Below are 18,206 nucleotides of genomic sequence, written 5' to 3'. Positions count from 1 at the left end.
CAGACATTGTTCCGTCTTACTACACTAGTACCACATTATTATTTTATCTATTGTTAGTATCCCAAACTGAACACATAAAGTTTTGTAATCTATTGACTGGGCTGCAAGATGTGCTCTACATTCCCAGGTAAAGGTCATTACAAAGGAAAATATTGTAGAAGTTATACTTCTATACACGCCGTTCGCCGTTACAAATTTATATGGGAGTCAATCTGCACAATCATTACATATGTAATGCTATAGGTAAGAGAGAGCAGAAAGATAAACAGAATTAGGTATATGGTGCATCGTTTGCTGTATATAAACAACATTTGACCTGTAATAGGAGTAGATATAGTAAATGAGGATTGAATCAATATTTTGATGAAAATGTATATTTTTATTTTCATATAGGTATGTATGAAAGGAGTTGAATGAAAAAAAAATTTTACACATACTCTGCAGTAAAATTCATTGTTTATTTTGTTATTAATATAAAAATACAATACACTGCAACATAATTCAATATAATAATACAATACAAATTAAAATGCAATATTCATAAGTATTTAAAAATGACAATATACATAACTTACTTACGCATATGTTTAATTTACCATGATAATAATATTAATAAAAAAATAATATTAATAAATATTAAATATATTTACAAAAGGAACATTTTACACATATCTTACATATGTAACGATTTTGCCGATTCACTCCCGTACAAATTTCCAACGTCGAACGCGCGTATAGAAGTATAACTTCAATAAGTTAATGGATAAATATTAACACAACATACTGACACACCTTTTCTGATTTATTAATTGATTAATACAATCTTCCTAAAGAAGAATATTTGATCATAAACCATTATAAAAAGATCTTCACAATCAGAAGGAATCTCATAGGCCTGCTTCTATACAACAGTTCAAATGTAATGTCTTGGGAATATATAGTCCCTAAAACAAGATTTAAAATCTGATTAAGAAGTTAATTAATGGTTTTGGCATCTTAGATAGGGTACCTAAGGCTATGAGAGGGACTTTTGGTGAAAATGTAAAAAATTGCTCAGCTACAACAATAATGCTTCAGCGGCGGCTCGTGGCTTAAAAAAGTGGTGAAGATAAGGAAAGCTTGCCGGAGCCAAAAGGAGTTTTGGTACCTAAGTCGCGTCCAAATCTCATTAAAAATTCGTTAAAAAAATAGAGTTTAGGGCCCTAATAACTTGAAAACAGTTTTTTAGGGCACTTATACTAGATACGATATGTTCTACTTGCTTGGGGTATTTTAGTTCTGAGCCTTGACATTTCATTGGGGTTTTTTTGGCGATTAAAACACCTCGCCTGCTAAACGGAGTCTCTAATATATTACACACCAAGTCATTAATGGGATTCATGTCTGTCTAAAATTATTTTTGTCCAAACGAAATCCACGAGAACACTTTATATCCGAAATCCGAAACAAACCACAGAGAAATGTATTAATAAAGTGCACTAAACAAATAAACTTAATACTGTGACTAAACTAAACTTATAAATACTATACTATACACTATACTATATAAAAAATATCTATATAATAGACTAAATTTCAAAATATTGTCGCTGCAAATACTAAATAGGTATCCATGCAACTAGTGGCCAGTGCGTGAAGACGAATAAGATATTTTTCAACGGCACTGCACTTGCTATTTTTCTCAACTATCACTAGGGACAAGCTGACGTCACGTTGCCATGGCAACCGTGAACGCTAATGCAGATGAATTTCGCATTTCAAAAATAATCTTCACCGTCCTATTCCTGAATCATACGCACTACACAGCAAGTGACACAGGTCAGGACTTGACCGTCAAGTACCTACCGCACCGATAATAAAGTTAGCTGCCTTTTTTAATTTTTAGATTAATTAAAAGAGAATAAATAATTGATTTCAGAATTTAGATATATTAATGTTGCTTTTATTTTTTATTTATTTGTCTCAATTTAAATATATTTTTTTGGTGAACCTCACCTTCACCTACTTCACCTGGCGAGCCGCCGCTGTAATGCTTCATGTGCAACTAAAACTTTTACCACAGTTTAATGTTGAAATAAACCATATACTGAGCTTTAATTATGTTAGATACATAAAAAATTAACAAGTAATTTTACCTTACCTTCTCCAATTTTGTAAAAAAAGATTGTTTATTTTTACAAAAATGACACTTAAGCAACTTAATATTTTGGCGAGAGCGATTTTGATAGTATAAGGTATAGTTCTTGCAAAAACAACTAGATGTCGCTCCGAACGTTGCGTATTACTGGTTGCATAACGTTCATTTACGACATTTTTGAATTTCAGACAAAGTAATAGTCCTAATATTTAAATGGGTAGCGTTGCAGTTCATGTGATTTATATTTTGGTATCTTATTTATCTGTTTAAACAAGATGATATCTGGTATCTTAAGTTATTGCAAGTCAATACTATAAATTTCTATAAAGGAATAAAATAGATCACTGATTACAGATATCAACAATTCGTGACAATTTATGGCTTCAAAAATACCTACTTGTATGGTTAAGGAGGTGGGATTTATGCAAAAACAGTTAACTAGATTTTATAGACATCATTAAAATTGTATACTTGCTTCTACTAGTTATGCAACCAGTAATACAAAAACTGAACTTTGATCATCAGCCTTTAAAATGGAATTTAGACTATTGGGTATCTAATCTAAAAACAAATATCTGAATAAAGTAGGTGCCTCCTAGTCGCGGCGTGATACGGGCAACAATACATCGGCTTATAGAACCATCCCTACATGCGGGTGGATACTGTACTTGGATTACATTGGTGGTGTATTAGCTAATTCCTACAGAACATGATGCAGATAGAAATGGCATTCAGGCATCAAACGTCCAAAAAATTTTTCAGGTCATAGTCATAATGAAAAAATACCTCCAATGTAATAAAAATTATACTGAATGATGGCATCTCCTGAGGTAAACAGAGCCTTCGTTCGGATTTCCGGATGAGGACTCTTTCAGGAGGAACAATATTACACGTTAGATAAATTATTAGAGGGTCTTGGAAGTCTTACAGGTAAGAGTGTGGAGTTAGTAGATGCGTCTAGAAGAAGGAGAGTGATCTTACATTCAAGAATCTCGGTGAAAAGGACAAAATGCGAAAGAACTAGGTGAAGGATACAAATTGTGATTTGTAGGGAAAAGTAACACTAGGATTGGGGTTGGTATAATTCATCATCATCACGTAGCACTACAACCCTGGGTGGGTCTTGGCTGACTGTACACCTTTTTTCAATTTGTTCGGTCTTCCATCAACCTAGGGTCAAATGGAATGTTCATTTTCCGGAGATCTGCTTGGATGCTATCTCTCCATCGCATTCTGGGACGTCCGAGTGGTCTTTTGCCTGTGGGAATCTCTTCCCATACCAGTTTTACCAGTCTATCGTTATGCAGTCTGTGCACGTTGGTATAATTGCTGATAGTGAAATGAAAGATAACGTAGTAGAAGTTCTAAGCAGCAATGTCAGAATAATGTGAGTGAAATTTGTACTTGATAAAGAAGTATTGAATGTGGTGTGTATGCTCCTCAAATAGGACATCGAAAGAAAACGCATCCACCAAGATTTAAACTGTCAAACAAGTTATGCAACCAGCAATACAATATCTTTATGGGTTTTTCACAAAACTTATAAAAATATTCGCTTAGAAATTACTTTATACGGTTTCTTACAGATTTTTACTAATCCTCACTCAGATTTTAAAATTATTTGTTTATTATATTGGTAACATTTAAAAAATTGGTACATTTTCCGTCGAGTGAAGAAAACAAGAGAAAAAATAGACGGTATAAGGCACGATACAATATAATAAAATATATTTAATAATATAAATTTATTTCATTAGATTTCATTACACATACAATTAATTTCAACATTTTCCACTAAACGAAAAATTTTTCGTTGTACCCTACTTAAAAATATAAAAAATAACAAAAACACGATTGAAATACAATAAATTTGCGTAAATCTATTTACTGTCGATTACTAAACATTTTACGTACATATATACATATCATACAAGGTTGGATACCATTATATTAAGAAATGTCTTACTGAAAAAAGGTTTCTTGGACTTACTGTATATAAACTGGTTGGTATTATTTTAATTTTTATAAATAAACGTCGCAAAAGCACAACTAATCATCACAAAGAGTATATAAAATAAAATATTGGAGACTATCAAAAGGAACTTAGTGGTGATGGCCCATCGACAGCAACAACGGACACATACATCCGACGACGAGGAAAAGTAATTCTACGGATTTCAATCGAGAACTGGGCGAAGGCAGTTTAGAGTTCTCCACTTGAGGCAGTCTATCGTAGCTGTGTTCGTGACCTTGTGTTATATCCGCTAAAACGTGGACGGTCGCTACGTACAAGAATGTTCCCGCAGAAAACAACATCGCTATACCTAGAAAAACCAGTAATAATGTAAATATTTTATTTATTTTAAAAAGTTACTTAAATCCCTGGTTGAGTTTACCGAAAGTACAAGCTGAATATAGCCGCAAATGTCAAAAATATTTCGATTTGGCAGTGTTGACATGTTTTTATAATGCATATGTTGTATGCTTCAAATGTAAAGAGAGAAAGCTTTTAAAAAGTACAGACATATTGTTTATACTATTTTATGAATTCTGCAATTTTTAATTTATATGAAGCAATAACGAGTAAATATTTGTCTCTTTCGAGATTAATTGCAAACATCTGTTGTAATCTGGAAACTGCTGATTTGTCGATTGCCAAATATATCCCCTAATCTATCAAAGGGTAATTGCTAAAAAAATTTCTAATAATTAACTGCAATTAATTTCCAAAGAAATAAATATTTACTCATTGTTGTTTTATATAAATCAAAAATTGCAGAATTCATAACATAGTATAAACAATATGTACTTTTCTAAAGGTTTATCTTTTCTTCTTCTTCTTCTTCTTTTTCTTCTAAGCTATAATCAGCTTGTACTTTCGGTAAACTCAACCAAATCACTTATTTATACGGCTTGTTAGTAGCGCAGTCACTCTGTTGAATAATAATATTTTTAAAACTGAATAAAGTAATTTTATTATTTCTTTATTTTTGAAGCGAAGCTTCTATAATGGCGTTGTATTAGGTAGTTTTTTTTCTCTACAGTAAAATGCTGAGGCGAGCGTCACGGAACTAGCGCCATAAGATGCAGTCGTCACGGGTAGCGTAGCAGACTAGCGGTTCTTGACACTGATTCACTACTTTCCATCAATTCCTTGGCCGAAGGGGCTGGCGTCGACTACCTGGAACTGACCGCGGGTCATAGATGAGTCAAGAAATGCCACGACTTGACGTCTGTGTTCGCTATCTTTGTCTTTCATGGTCATAAAACATTGTCTTTCAACGGAATCGTCCACAAAGCTTCAAAATGTGGCCCTCAAAATCTACCGGCTTTGAAACTCGCGGGACAATGGAGGGAGAAGGAGCTGTTAACTGTATCTTTGGTTCTTGTTTATGGATTTCGACGTTTCTTTTTTTAATTTGTATATACTTTTTGCGTACATTACGCATATGCATTACTTACATAAATAAATTGTTAAATAAACCATCTAATCTCATTTACGACGATGAGCACACTCCCTCCCAGATCACTGACATGAAAAACCACCCGAAAATACCCATCACTGCTTTACAAAAGTCTGGGATTCACTGGAACTATTCAACAAAGCCTGATAAAGTTTTCAAAATAGTGCATTTCTCAACAACCAGATAATTGTGAAAGGTTATTTGGCCAATGCATGCTTGTCAAAGCCTCGTTCGTTACTCAGAAGCAAATAAAGAATTTATCTAAACTATAAATATTAATAAAGCCTCTGAAATTATCGAAAACCTAAGGTATTATCTACATAAAGATCGGCTATTGTGATCGGGGATGCTACTTTGTAGAATGTCATAATAACTTTACAGCGTATAAATTCTTCTTCTTGATGTGCCTATCCGTTACGAATGTTGGCGATCATCATGGCAATCTTTATCTTATCTGCAGCAGCGCGGAAAAGCTGCACAGATGTTGTATTGAACCAGATTCTGAGGTTCTTTAACCAAGATGTTCTTCTTCTTCCCGAACCTCGTTTTCCAAATATTTTTCCTTGCAGAATGGCTTGAAGGAGAGCATATCTGGATTCATTTCGCATAATATGTCCGAAGAACTGTAACCTTCGAGATTTGATGGTGGTCAGTACTTCTCGATTCTTATTCATTCTTCTGAGGACCTCCTCATTTGTGACTCGGTCAGTCCACGGGATCTTAAGCATTCTCCGATATAGCCACATCTCAAATGCTTTCAGTTTTCTGCACATATCTTCGTTCAAGGTCCACGATTCAACACCATAAAAAAGGACAGAGAAGACGTAGCATCGCAGCATTCTTACTTTTGTATCAAGAGAGAGGTTGTGACTCTTGAAAAAGGCCCCCATCCGATTGAAGGTGGATCTAGCTTTTCTGACGCGTGCTCTAATCTCTTGGTTGTTGGTCCATTCTTCATTTATTATGGTGCTGAGGTAGTGTAAAGGCCGAGAAGAAGCTGAAGAGAGGGAATTGAAAAAGAACTAGAGGAAAGAGAAATCCCCCCAGGCCTATGGTTAAATAGAGAAGAATGGCGGTTAGGAGTCTGAAGGCGACGGAGAACGCTGTGAACCGATAGTAGTGGTAGTTGTAGCGCGTCACTCTTTCTACAGAGGATTGGTTGACGTACAGTTGACCTTTTGTTATTCTTTTCTTGATAATTATCATAAGCTTTGTCTTCTTAACGTTTATATTGAGTCCATATTGTTGACTGTAATACGTGATTTTGTTCATAAGAACTTGTAGGTCTTCTAAGTTGTCCGCAAATACTATGGTGAGCGTATAAATAAGTAAGTGTAAATAATTCTAAACGTGAAATTAATTCTTGTTACAGTAATAAAGATAGGAGCATGCCTTACCTGTCGCGTTTAGTGAACTAAGAGTCTCTTTTTGTTTCTGTCCTATTCCGAAATATGTCAAACATGTAAGGACAGGAGCAGCTAATGAAAATATCAACAAATGTTTACGTATCCTCTGCCTAAAAGAAAGAAACTTACATAAAAATCATTTACAAAACTATAAAGCAATAATCATATTTTTTTTAATTTCAAGCTACCAGAACAGATTAACCAATACTTTAACGAATATAGCAGATATTATATCGAAATCAATAGGAAATTCTGAGCATGACAAACTACTATCTTAACAGGCTACCTAGAAGGTCGAGTTCGTTCTTTATGGCCCCAATAGTAGCATCTGATGTGAAAGAATGCATACACAAATTAAAAAAATCCTCATGTGTTGACTACTATGGTTTTAACAGTAAAATTATTAAGGCATCTCTAGATATAATTATTGAACCACTCACAATAATATTTAACAAATGTATTAACGAGGGTTACTGACCTGATGTATTCAAAATATCAAAAGTATCCACTTCATAAAAAAGGAAATAAAAATGCTCCAGACAATTACAGACCTATTACCATAGCACCAATAATAAATAAAATTTTTGAAATCTTAATTAAAGATCGTATAACAAATTATTTGGATAACAAATCAATTATATCTAGCTCTCAATTTGGCTTTAGAAAAAATACTCAACAACTAAAGCTCTATTAGAAGTAATAGAACATATTGTTCACGGTGTTGATGCAGGTGAACCTACTAATGGATTAATAAGTGACCTTGCAAAAGCTTTTGATTGTGTGGATATTCATTTCATTCATTTTTTATTTGCGCCCAAACCATTTCTATAGGGTTCAAGTCTGGATGATATGGCGGCAGTTTTAAAGAAACATGTCCAAATTCTTGCAGCATTTGTCAAATTTATGTTGAATATGATCTTGTTTGTGTCGTTTGATGATTTCATACAATTGCGGTTTTAACATTGACGTTACAAATGTTAAATTTTTTCCTCTCAACCAAGATATCATATCTATTTTTTTAGAATTACTGGTGGGTGCTTTATTAATTTGTACATTATGATATGACGCATTATCAGTAACAAAAACAGGGCAGTCTGGCAGGGCAAATTAATAATCTCTTGTCTTAGCTCCTGACTTAAAAATCAAAAGGGCATTCTGTATGAAACCCATCTCTCCACCACCATGTACGATAACCAACCTACTTCTTTTTGAAATATTTTTGAACAATCCTTTGCCTCTGTCATCTGTACAGCTATTTGGCGTAGTGTGTCCTGCATGTACATAGGTTTCATCAACATATACAATTGACTTACCTTCGCTTCTGTAATATTTAATTTTGACCAAATATCTAATGCGTAGAGCACAAATATCATTCCGTTCAATTAATAAACGTCGATTATCTTTCATTTTCTTCCATTTAAATCCCAAATCTTTCACAATTCTGTAGAGAGAACTCACACTTCCAGTCCACTCGTACACCTCTTCAAGCCTTTTCCGCAAAAGCTTCAATGATACAAGACAACGTTAAGTCTCATGAAAACGATGAATGGTATTTCCAATGAACTTTTTGTCATACTCCATCAAGTCTGTCACGGTTGCTTCCTTTTAGCAAGTGTTGTAGCTGGAAATTTTAGTGTATTATTTGACTCTGCGTTTGTTAACATACTCGCTTGTTGAATGATCCTCTCTATATATACAAGGATTTCCACAGTTTTCACTGTATTCCTTCACTCAACCGTTTTCTCCAATTTTTCCTGTTTAGCCAGTCTTCTCCCTGTAGGTTTCTTCTACTAATTGCTTCGTCCACTTCATCTCTGAAAGATCTTCGGGGTCTGTCTGTCTTTCTTCTTCCTATCGGGCTCCACTCTGTTATTCTATTTATCCACCGATTTTGGTCTGCTCTTCTGACATGTCCGTACCAGGTTAACCTCTTCTGTTCGATGTAGTCTATTATGTCGGAGTTCATTCCCATTCTCCTCTTAATCTCCATGTTATTTATTCTATCTCTTCTTGTTACTCTGCAGCTTCTCCTTAGGAATTCCATCTCTGTTGCTCTTATTTTGTTTTTGGTTTTCTTATTTATTGTCCAATTTTCACACCCATAAGTGAGGATACTTCTTGCCATGGTATTATATTTTTTTTTCTTTGTTTTCATGCTGATGTTCTTATCCCATAGTACCGGGTTCAATCTTCGTAAGCAGTCTCTTGTTTGTCCTAGTCTATTTTTTATATCTTCCTCCGTTGTTCCTTTGTTTGATATTATGAAGCCTAAATACTTATACTTGTCTGTTCCTTTGATTTGTTTACCTTCATCTATTTCCAGCTGTTTTATTTCTGTATTCTCCGTTGTTAGGTATTCAGTTTTCTTTAGGTTTATTTCCATCCCATTCTTTGTATATTCCTGCTCCAGTTTTCTCATCATAAAACTTAGGTCATCCTCGTCTTGTGCGATCACTATTTGGTCGTCGGCAAAACTAAGCGTATATAGATATTCGTTCCTTACTGGTATACCCATTCCTTCGCACTTTCTTTTCCATGGTTTCAGGGTTTTTTCCAGGAATATTTTGAACAGGGTGGGGGATGTGGAGCAACCCTGTAGTAGTCCCTTTGTCGTCCTAAATGGACTGCATATTCTATTGCCCGTTTTGATAGCTACTTCGTTATTCTTGTAGAGTGCTTTTACCGCGTTTATTAATCTTCGTGGAACTTCGATGTCTTCCATTGCTTCCCATAGCTTGGTTCTAGGTATTGAGTCATATGCCTTCCTAAGATCAACAAAAGCCAGATGGACGGATCTATTTTTGGCCATTATTTTTTCTATTAGTTGTTCGACCGTGTAAATGTGATCTAAGCATGCTTTCCCCGCTGTGAAACCTGCCTGGTCTTCTCCGATTTTATCTTGTATATATATTTCTAATTTTTCCTTTATGGTCTTTCCATACAGTCTGCCTATAGACGATATAATGCTGATTCCCCGATAGTTTTCGCAGTTTTTTCTATTTAGTTTCTTGTATATTGATGTCATATATGCTTGGGTCCATTCTGCCGGTAAGTCTTCTCCATTCAGTGCTCTCTCAAACATTTTATGTATCATACGGAATAACTTTTCCGATCCGTTTTTTATCAGTTCATTTGGTATTCCGACGGGACCTTCTGCTTTTTTGTTCTTTAGAGTTTTGATCGTTCTTTTCACCTCAGCTAGGCTTAATTCGATTTCGTCATGTGTGTAGATTTCTATTCCGTCTATTTCTGATTCTTTGAATTCGGGGCGGTCCTCGGTTAGCAATTTTTTATAGTATTCTTGCCATTCGTTTTCTTTGATTTGACCGATCTTGATTTTCTCTGTCTTATTCCTTTGGAGCGATGCGATTTAAGATGCGCCATGACTCTGAATTTCTCGTTCCTCCTATGTGCTGTTCTATCTCTGTGCATGTTTTTTCCCATCTTTCATTTTTTTTATTTGCCACTTTTCTTTTCACTTCTTTATTTTTTTTCCTGTATAGTTTTAAGTCCTCATAGTTTTTTGTGTTCAGGTATTTTATATGGAGTTCTTTTTTCTCTTTTATGCATGTTAGTGTGTCTTCGGTTAATTTCGTAGTTTGGTGGGTGTATTTTTGGTCCACTTCTCCAAGAGCTTCTAGGGCTGCTGTCTTCATGCAGGTTTTTGCATGAAAAAAAAGATCTTCTCTAATGTACGTAAAGTTACTCCAGTAGCCTCACTCACACCTTGTTTAATACTGGTTCTATTATCTTCAGGAAATTGTATTTGCACATATTTAAATATATTTTAAACTATTCCTTTGGATTCTGGTGTCAATCTGGTCTGTTTAATCGTACTACACTTAACCATCTCCATTCTAAAAAATAGTTTTAATACGCGTGGTAGCACCTTTCTTGTTGAGACTCGACAACATAATGAAACTAAATTACGAACTCGCTTGAAATCCAATTACTTGAAATTCTAGGAAATAATTCTTATCAGTTCTTTGTATATCCTTAAGGAGTCGTTAAGGAGTCATCAATAATGACTTTATAGTTACGGTTTTAAAGTAACTGATACTAAATTAAAAATTAAGTTTTACCAAACTTTAGAGTATCAATTACTAAAGATGTTACGAGGCATGTTTTTTAAGTAAGTACCGTTTTGCGATTCCGCCGCCGCAGCGCTACGGTCGGCGTTCCGCGCATGAGCGCTGGTTACCTACATCTCTTGTCTACGCACTGACGCCATTACAGTCTGATTCTTCATTGTATACTTGTTTACTCCAGTGTTTAAGATGCCTCCAATAATCGTGAGTCCGCTGATTGTGAAGTACGGGCTGTTATACGATTTCTTAGTGCTAAAGGCGTAAAACCGATCGATATTCATCGTGAGATCGGCTAAGTTTACGAACAAAACATTATGAGTGATGGAATGGTAAGGAAATGGGTGAGAGCATTTAAAGATTGCCGCACAAATGTGCATGATGAAGAACGGAGTGGGCGTCCTTCGGTCGTTAATGAAAATTTGGTGCAGAAAGTGGACGAAAAGGTGAGAGAAAACAGACGCTTTACAATTTCATCATTGTCCGACTGCTTTCCTCAGTATTCTCGTAGTGTTTTGTATCGCATTGTTACCGAGAACTTGAATTACCGGAAATTGTGTTCACGTTGGGTTCCAAAAATGTTGACGGATTTGCACAAAACCCAACGTTTAGGCAGTGCTTTGACTTTCCTTGAGCGGTACCACAGTGAAGGTGAAGATTTTTAGACCAAATTGTTACTGGTGACGAAACGTGGGTGGCCTACGTCACACCAGAATCGAAACAACAATCCATGGAATGGCGACATTCATCATCACCCAAAAGAGTGAAGTTTAAGCAAACAATTTCTGCCCGGAAAATCATGTGCACAGTTTTTTGGGACAGAAAAGGAGTATTGCTAGTGGAGTTCCTGCCTCGTAATGAGACAATCAATGCAGCGTCTTATTGTGAGACATTGAAAAATCTGCGTCGTGCAATCCAGAACAAAAGACGTGGCAAGTTGAGTACGGGTATCGTTTTGCTGCCTAACAATGCTCGTCCACATGTGGCTAATCAAACCAAAGATCTCATCAAATCATTTAAATGGGAAACTCTAGATCATCCTCCACACAGCCCTGATCTGGCGCCCAGCGACTACCATTTGTTCCAGCACTTGAAGAAACACCTGGGCGGTCAGCGCCTTCAAGACGATAACGAAGTCAAAACATTTGTGATGCAGTGGTTAACAAGTCAGGCGGCAGAATTTTATCAGGAGGGTATTCAAAAACTGGTGCCACGTTATGACAAGTGCCTCAATATTCACGGAAATTATGTAGAAAAGTAGATTAAGGTACAGGCTTTCATGTAAAAATAAAATTATTGCCATATCTTTGCACGTTTTTTTTTAATTCCAAAACGGTACTTACTTAAAAAACACGCCTCGTATTATAACAAACAAAAAGTTTGGTATCTATAAAACAATCTGTGTACAATCAAACTCCATTGATTATTTAAGTGAGTAATAATTTTGTAATTAGTGCGATTTCAAATAATTCAATTTGTTTAATGCTGCAACGCCATTGCATGGGTCTGATCATAGATATTCTATGGCCTGCGCGATTAACTATTTGGCGGAAGGGCTCGTCACTCGATTTGAAACAAGCTGTATAACCGTTCAAAAGATACGAGGGGGAACGGACTTTTAATTAGCACTGTTTAATATATATATATATATATATATATATATATATATATATATATATATATATATATATATATATATATATATATATATATATATATATATATATATATACAAAAAAAACTTGTGTTTTACATTTTATTACCTGCGTAACGTGACGATATATTATCTTAATTCGGTGATAAACGAAATGTAAATTTAATATTAACGACAGTAAACATAATTTTAGATTATTTATGTACAGTTTAAAACATATATAATGATAAAACACAACGAACGTTATTAGTTTCAATAAACGGTACACTTCGCTCTTATGTACAGGGCGAATCATAGGAAACTAATATTATTTTATCTGTAGATTATATAGATAAAAATATTGATTTTTTTTCTTATCAACTAAAAGTTGAATATATATTGGTGGATTATCCACTGGAATAAAATGTGTTAAAGGAAAATATAATTTAAAAATTTATATATTAAATGCGAATTGTGGCAACATAGCACCATTACGATAGATACGTGGATATATAGATATATTTTTAGGATTTTTGTAAAATCTAATCAATTTCATTAACTTACCTCTCGATTCCTTCGTGAAGGAGAAAAGTGACAAGGCCGAACGCAGCAGGCGCCTTGTGTAACATTATTGCTAAGAATACAATTATTTCTACATCCGCATGACTAGTCGTAGCTGCCGCACCGAGTGCCACTCCATCCGCTGCTGCGTGCACTACCAAACCGACGGTAGCGGTAATGTTCCTTTCGGATGGATTTACGTTTTCGTTTCGACTTTGGGATATCTACAAGCATCAGTAAAATTGTATGAGGGGGAAATCAATCAAGAAATCGGTCAAATTATGTTAACCACATAATACACAACAGTTATAGCTGAAACATATAATGAATCGATAACGTTTTAACAAAACATTCTGAACCAAATTTCAAATAAATTCCAACGAACTCTACGCCCATGAGTTTTTAATTTTAGCAAGATATAATTTGCTTGCACAGTTCTATTCCCCTTCTTCACCTAGCTGTATGTAACTCTTATCTTGTTCTAAAAGTCTAGAAATTTAGAAAAATAGTCAGTTAGTCTATCTCTCTCTCTCTTGCTTATTCACTGGCTTACTATAATGCACTGGCTTGCTCTTTTGTGCAGAATTCAATGCAGTTAACAGTATGTAATATATACTGTACTTAAAAATACTGTATATGAAAAGGAAATATTATCAGAATAAAAAATTAATCGAAGAATATGATGCTTTTAACCCACCACGAGAAAAAGAAAGTACCGTTGTGTGTGTGTATGTGTGTGTGTTTGTATGTGTATTACTTTATTTAGATATATTCCATGAATCAGGCATCGACTAGTTATCTGATTCATTTCTTGCTGGGAATCAGTCCACATTAATTTTTTTCTTTCATTCATAACTCCATTCTTTCCTTCTTTTGCATATACATTTCCAAAATCCAAATGCATCTCAAAATCCAATCTTCCCAATCTCCTCAATTATCTGATACTCTTATCTCATAATTTTTTACCTTCCCTTAAATCGCCTCTCAACTTCCTCTTGATTTTCTTCGCTCTTTAGGTTTTGTAATCAATTTAATTATTTCTGTTTTGATAGTTTTGCATGTGCTAAGTTTTCTGCATTTAGTAGTCTTATTTTTGCTGAAGACATGCTTTTTGTTCATCATTGCTAAACAGCTGAAATTTGCTAGTATTTCGAATTTATAATTTTGTATTTGTATTTAATTGTCCCGTTATTCTCTTTCTTTGGTTGTTTTCCATTCATCCTTTTAACTTTTGACATTCCTTCAAATAACTTTTATGAGTTTTACCCTACTATACTTCAGTATTGCCAGATTACCTATGTTAAATCTAATAAAAACTGATATTTTCCTCGTCATTCGCGTAAGATCACGTACTTACCAAACGAGCATCGTAATTATTTGTTTGTTATTTAGATTTGCGTCTCGAGCAATTTTTATGTTTATAATTGTTAATGGTCACTAAACATGTCTGTTTAGCTGTCATGTTATATCTATATAACAATTTAAATAAATAAAAGTACAATAATAATTCCTAATCAACAAATGTGTATGACTAGGTATTAAAATGTTTGCGTTCTTATAATCTTTCAATGCAAAAATATTGAATCATATAAATACTTGTGCAAATAAAATTGTAAAAAAAACTTGGCGATAAAGTTACATTTTTATAGGATATAGCTACTGTTAAATTATTGTCAAAATATCAACTTTTATACGGATTTAAAAGATGATTTCAAACTTTCCATAATAAGCAGAAAAAGTATATATATATATTGAATGAAGAAGACAGTCAAGATTTGATTTCAGGTACAAAGTGTCTATGTATCTGTTTATATGTATTTCGCCCTAGTAGGGCTCATCAGAACAGCTATTCATAGGCTTTCTCAACGTGAAAAATAAATCTTTTCTGTCTTTAAGAAGCAACACTAAAATGGCTTCGACATGGACGCAATAGCGACATCTGATAATAAATCCATAAAATAGTTTCGAAACACAATTCAGATTTCTGCCTTAATCTGAGCCTTCTAATCGGAGATATATATATATATATATATATATATATATATATATATACCGAGATAGCAAGAGAGGTAGAAAGAGAGTGAGACATGATATGTTTTATCTTTCTCGAGAACTCATCAGGCAGTGAGTGCAGTATGTAAAATCATGGAAAATTACGTCATTAAATATTATTATTTTCTTTTCCTTTCGTCCAAAACATCGCAAAAATACATTAGTTTTGATTTCTATACTAGTAATAAATTCAATATTTTCTAAAACATAAATATTTTCAAGAAAAGCTGATCTACACGATCAAATGCTTTGGAAAAATCTGTGTATATTATATCTACCTGTTTACGGTCTTCCATATGAGATAATATATCAGATTGATAGTAAACCAAGTTTGTTGCAGTGGGTTTTTTGCTATGAAAACCATGTTCTGATTGAGATATTAAGCCTTTACATAATCAAGAAAGTTGCTTTGCTATAAGACTGTGGAAGAGCTTAGGGATTGCAGATTGTATACAAATGCTACGATAATTTTCAATATTGTCTTTCTGACCACTTTTAAATATAGGAACAACAAACTTTCTTTCCATAAAGAAGGAAACTCAGAGGTTTCCAGAGATCTATTAAACAATATAACAAATGGTGATACTTAGGGTCTGATAGACAGAATTTGCAAGATATGGGTCAACAAAAAATATTTCTTATCTACTGCAGAAAAATCAGTTGGCTAGTTTTTTATGTCATTGTCATTTTTGAAGTTCAGTAGTTAAAAAGTATGGATAATGTTGTACTGTTTGGTCAAAAATGTACCCAATACCCAATATTATCCCTCTGGAACTGATGCTGTACATGAAGTTAATTAATTACTTGCTTTTGAAGAAAATCTACATTCTTTTATTTGTAAGGTTAGTAGTGATCTTAATATTACTAGAACATTAGTACATTAACAGTTACAACTACAAAAATGGCATCCATTTAAAATCAAACTTGTACAAAAATTAAATGATAAAGATCCAGATAAATGAATAGAACTTTGTTAAACAATGATAAACAACTACCAACAGGGTTCACTGTTGGTACAACATATTATTTTTTCCAATGAAGCCACATTTACTTTGCATGGTGAGGTAAACCATCAGATTTGTATGCACAAGCCAAAAAAAATTCCCAATGGATGTGTGATCATGATACACAATGCCCTTGAAAATGGTTTCAACAGGATGGTAAGCCTCATCATTGTGTTGTAGTTGGTAGATATATTGATGAAATTTTTCAGGTGGATTAGTAGACAAGATCAACAGACCTGAATGCCATGGATTCTTTTATGTGGGGAGTTCTAATGAAGGTTGTTTACAAAAAAAAAAACTAGAAAATATGGAAGAATTTTGACAATGACATAATTAAATTAATGTGTACCACTCTGTATTATAATTTTTTTTAATTATAAAGAATTCCAATTAGAAATCCATGTATTTCAGCTTTTATTGAACAGATATTTATTTTAAAAATTATGTGAACACAGTATATTAGAAACACAAAAAAAAAATAAAACATGTAGCAATTATAATATTACCTTCTTTGTCCTACCTTATGAATTTATTTCTATTACCTACAAAACCCTGGTATTTTATTAAAAATATGAATTCTCATTTAAAATTTAAATGTTCAGATTGTAAATGTCACCTAAACTGGTTTATTTTATAAAAAGCAATAAGTAGGTATAAATAGTTCAAAGAAAATTGCTTTAAAATTGAATTTACTACAGCTATTATATTTAGGTCATTTGGTTAATACTTATATAAAATAAAACAAAAAAAAATAAAAATGCATACCTGGTCAACTAGTAGCATAAATATAAATCCCAAAACTAAACTAATACCAATTGCTGATAACGGATCCTTATGATCTTCAGTATGAGGTTCACTAGAGGCCCCATGGCCATGAGACTCTTCTGGAATCAATGACCTTACACCTTCAGGAATGATAACAGCTAGTGCTGTGCCCACTAGAAGACCAGCTCCGAAGACACTTATCTTTTTTAATTTGTCCTGGAATAATTAAATTAGTGCTGATTAAGGAAAAAAATCACAAAATAACAAAAAAAATCAAAGAAAATGTATTAACAATAAAAATTAACATATAAAAGATTCGGCAGTAAAAGAAGGGGAAAAAATAAGTGATACTTTAATCAGGTCTTAACAGAAATACATGATACTGTACTAAATAGCCTAGTAGATCCCTTAAAGGGTTAAAAGAAAGATTTTTTAAACAAATAATTTTAAAAATAGTTTCTAAAGAAAGTATACCCAAAAAGCAATATGTTAATGAGGAAAAATATGCGATAATCGGGTGAAAAATCGTAATTTATGAATAACAATTTAAATATCATATCTTTGTGATAATAAGGATTAACATACATGGCTTGTGTAAAGGTGAAATAAATTATAGAAAATTATGAATAAACGGGATAAATTTTAGCCTCCAATTATTTATATAAAGTAAATATGAGATTACCTCTGAGAATGTAAAAAATAATGGAATAGATCCTGCTAGAAAAGACCCCACTAGCATAACAAATACTAGTGCCAACAACACAGCTGTTTCTTCCATTTTCTGGCCGTTTATAACTAGAACACGGTGGAATTAGAGTTTTATTTTAATATATAAGCATTGTTTGTAATGTGTACATAAAAAATGCGTGCGTATCACAACAAATTACTACAACAAACATTAACTAAATTTTAAAATTATAACTTAACACGTATCTGCAAAATTTACAGAAATGTCAAATGCATGTTGTGACATTTGCGGTAATGTCAAAATTGTTGTCAATTGGACTTGTGTAATTTTTCGCGACCGATTTTTTTCCATAGAACTTAATAATGGGGGAATTTATTTTGAGTTGTTTTTGTGCTTTAGCAGTGGCTTTTG

The 18,206-nt window shown here is 33.5% G+C and overlaps 1 protein-coding gene across 1 annotated transcript; it reads right to left on the bottom strand.

The window, feature by feature from the left end:
* Positions 1-3,867: 3,867 nt before the first annotated feature.
* Zip102B (Zinc/iron regulated transporter-related protein 102B) lies at positions 3,868-18,084 on the bottom strand. Its single transcript, XM_072524191.1, has 5 exons — positions 17,790-18,084; positions 17,108-17,323; positions 13,290-13,510; positions 6,999-7,117; positions 3,868-4,461 (listed from the first exon to the last, which is right to left on the bottom strand). The coding sequence occupies exons 1-5, from the start codon at positions 17,883-17,885 to the stop codon at positions 4,241-4,243; spliced, it is 873 nt and encodes a 290-aa protein (XP_072380292.1). The 5' UTR covers positions 17,886-18,084; the 3' UTR covers positions 3,868-4,240.
* Between the last annotated feature and the right edge of the window lie 122 nt (positions 18,085-18,206).

This window comes from Diabrotica undecimpunctata, chromosome 3, assembly GCF_040954645.1.
Source record: "Diabrotica undecimpunctata isolate CICGRU chromosome 3, icDiaUnde3, whole genome shotgun sequence".
Lineage (NCBI taxonomy): Eukaryota > Metazoa > Arthropoda > Insecta > Coleoptera > Chrysomelidae > Diabrotica > Diabrotica undecimpunctata.
The sequence above is the reverse complement of the archived record's forward strand: the minus strand, read 5'-3'. Positions and strand labels throughout refer to the sequence as shown.

Coding starts and splice junctions, on each gene's coding strand:
- Zip102B (XM_072524191.1), bottom strand. CDS start 17,885: ATGGAAGAAACAGCTGTGTTGTTGGCACTAGTATTTGTTATGCTAGTG. Junction 17,324..17,789: donor TATTTTTTACATTCTCAGAG/GTAATCTCATAT, acceptor TAATTATTCCAG/GACAAATTAAAAAAGATAAG. Junction 7,118..13,289: donor CTTCACGAAGGAATCGAGAG/GTAAGTTAATGA, acceptor TCTTTCTTTTAG/GCAGAGGATACGTAAACATT.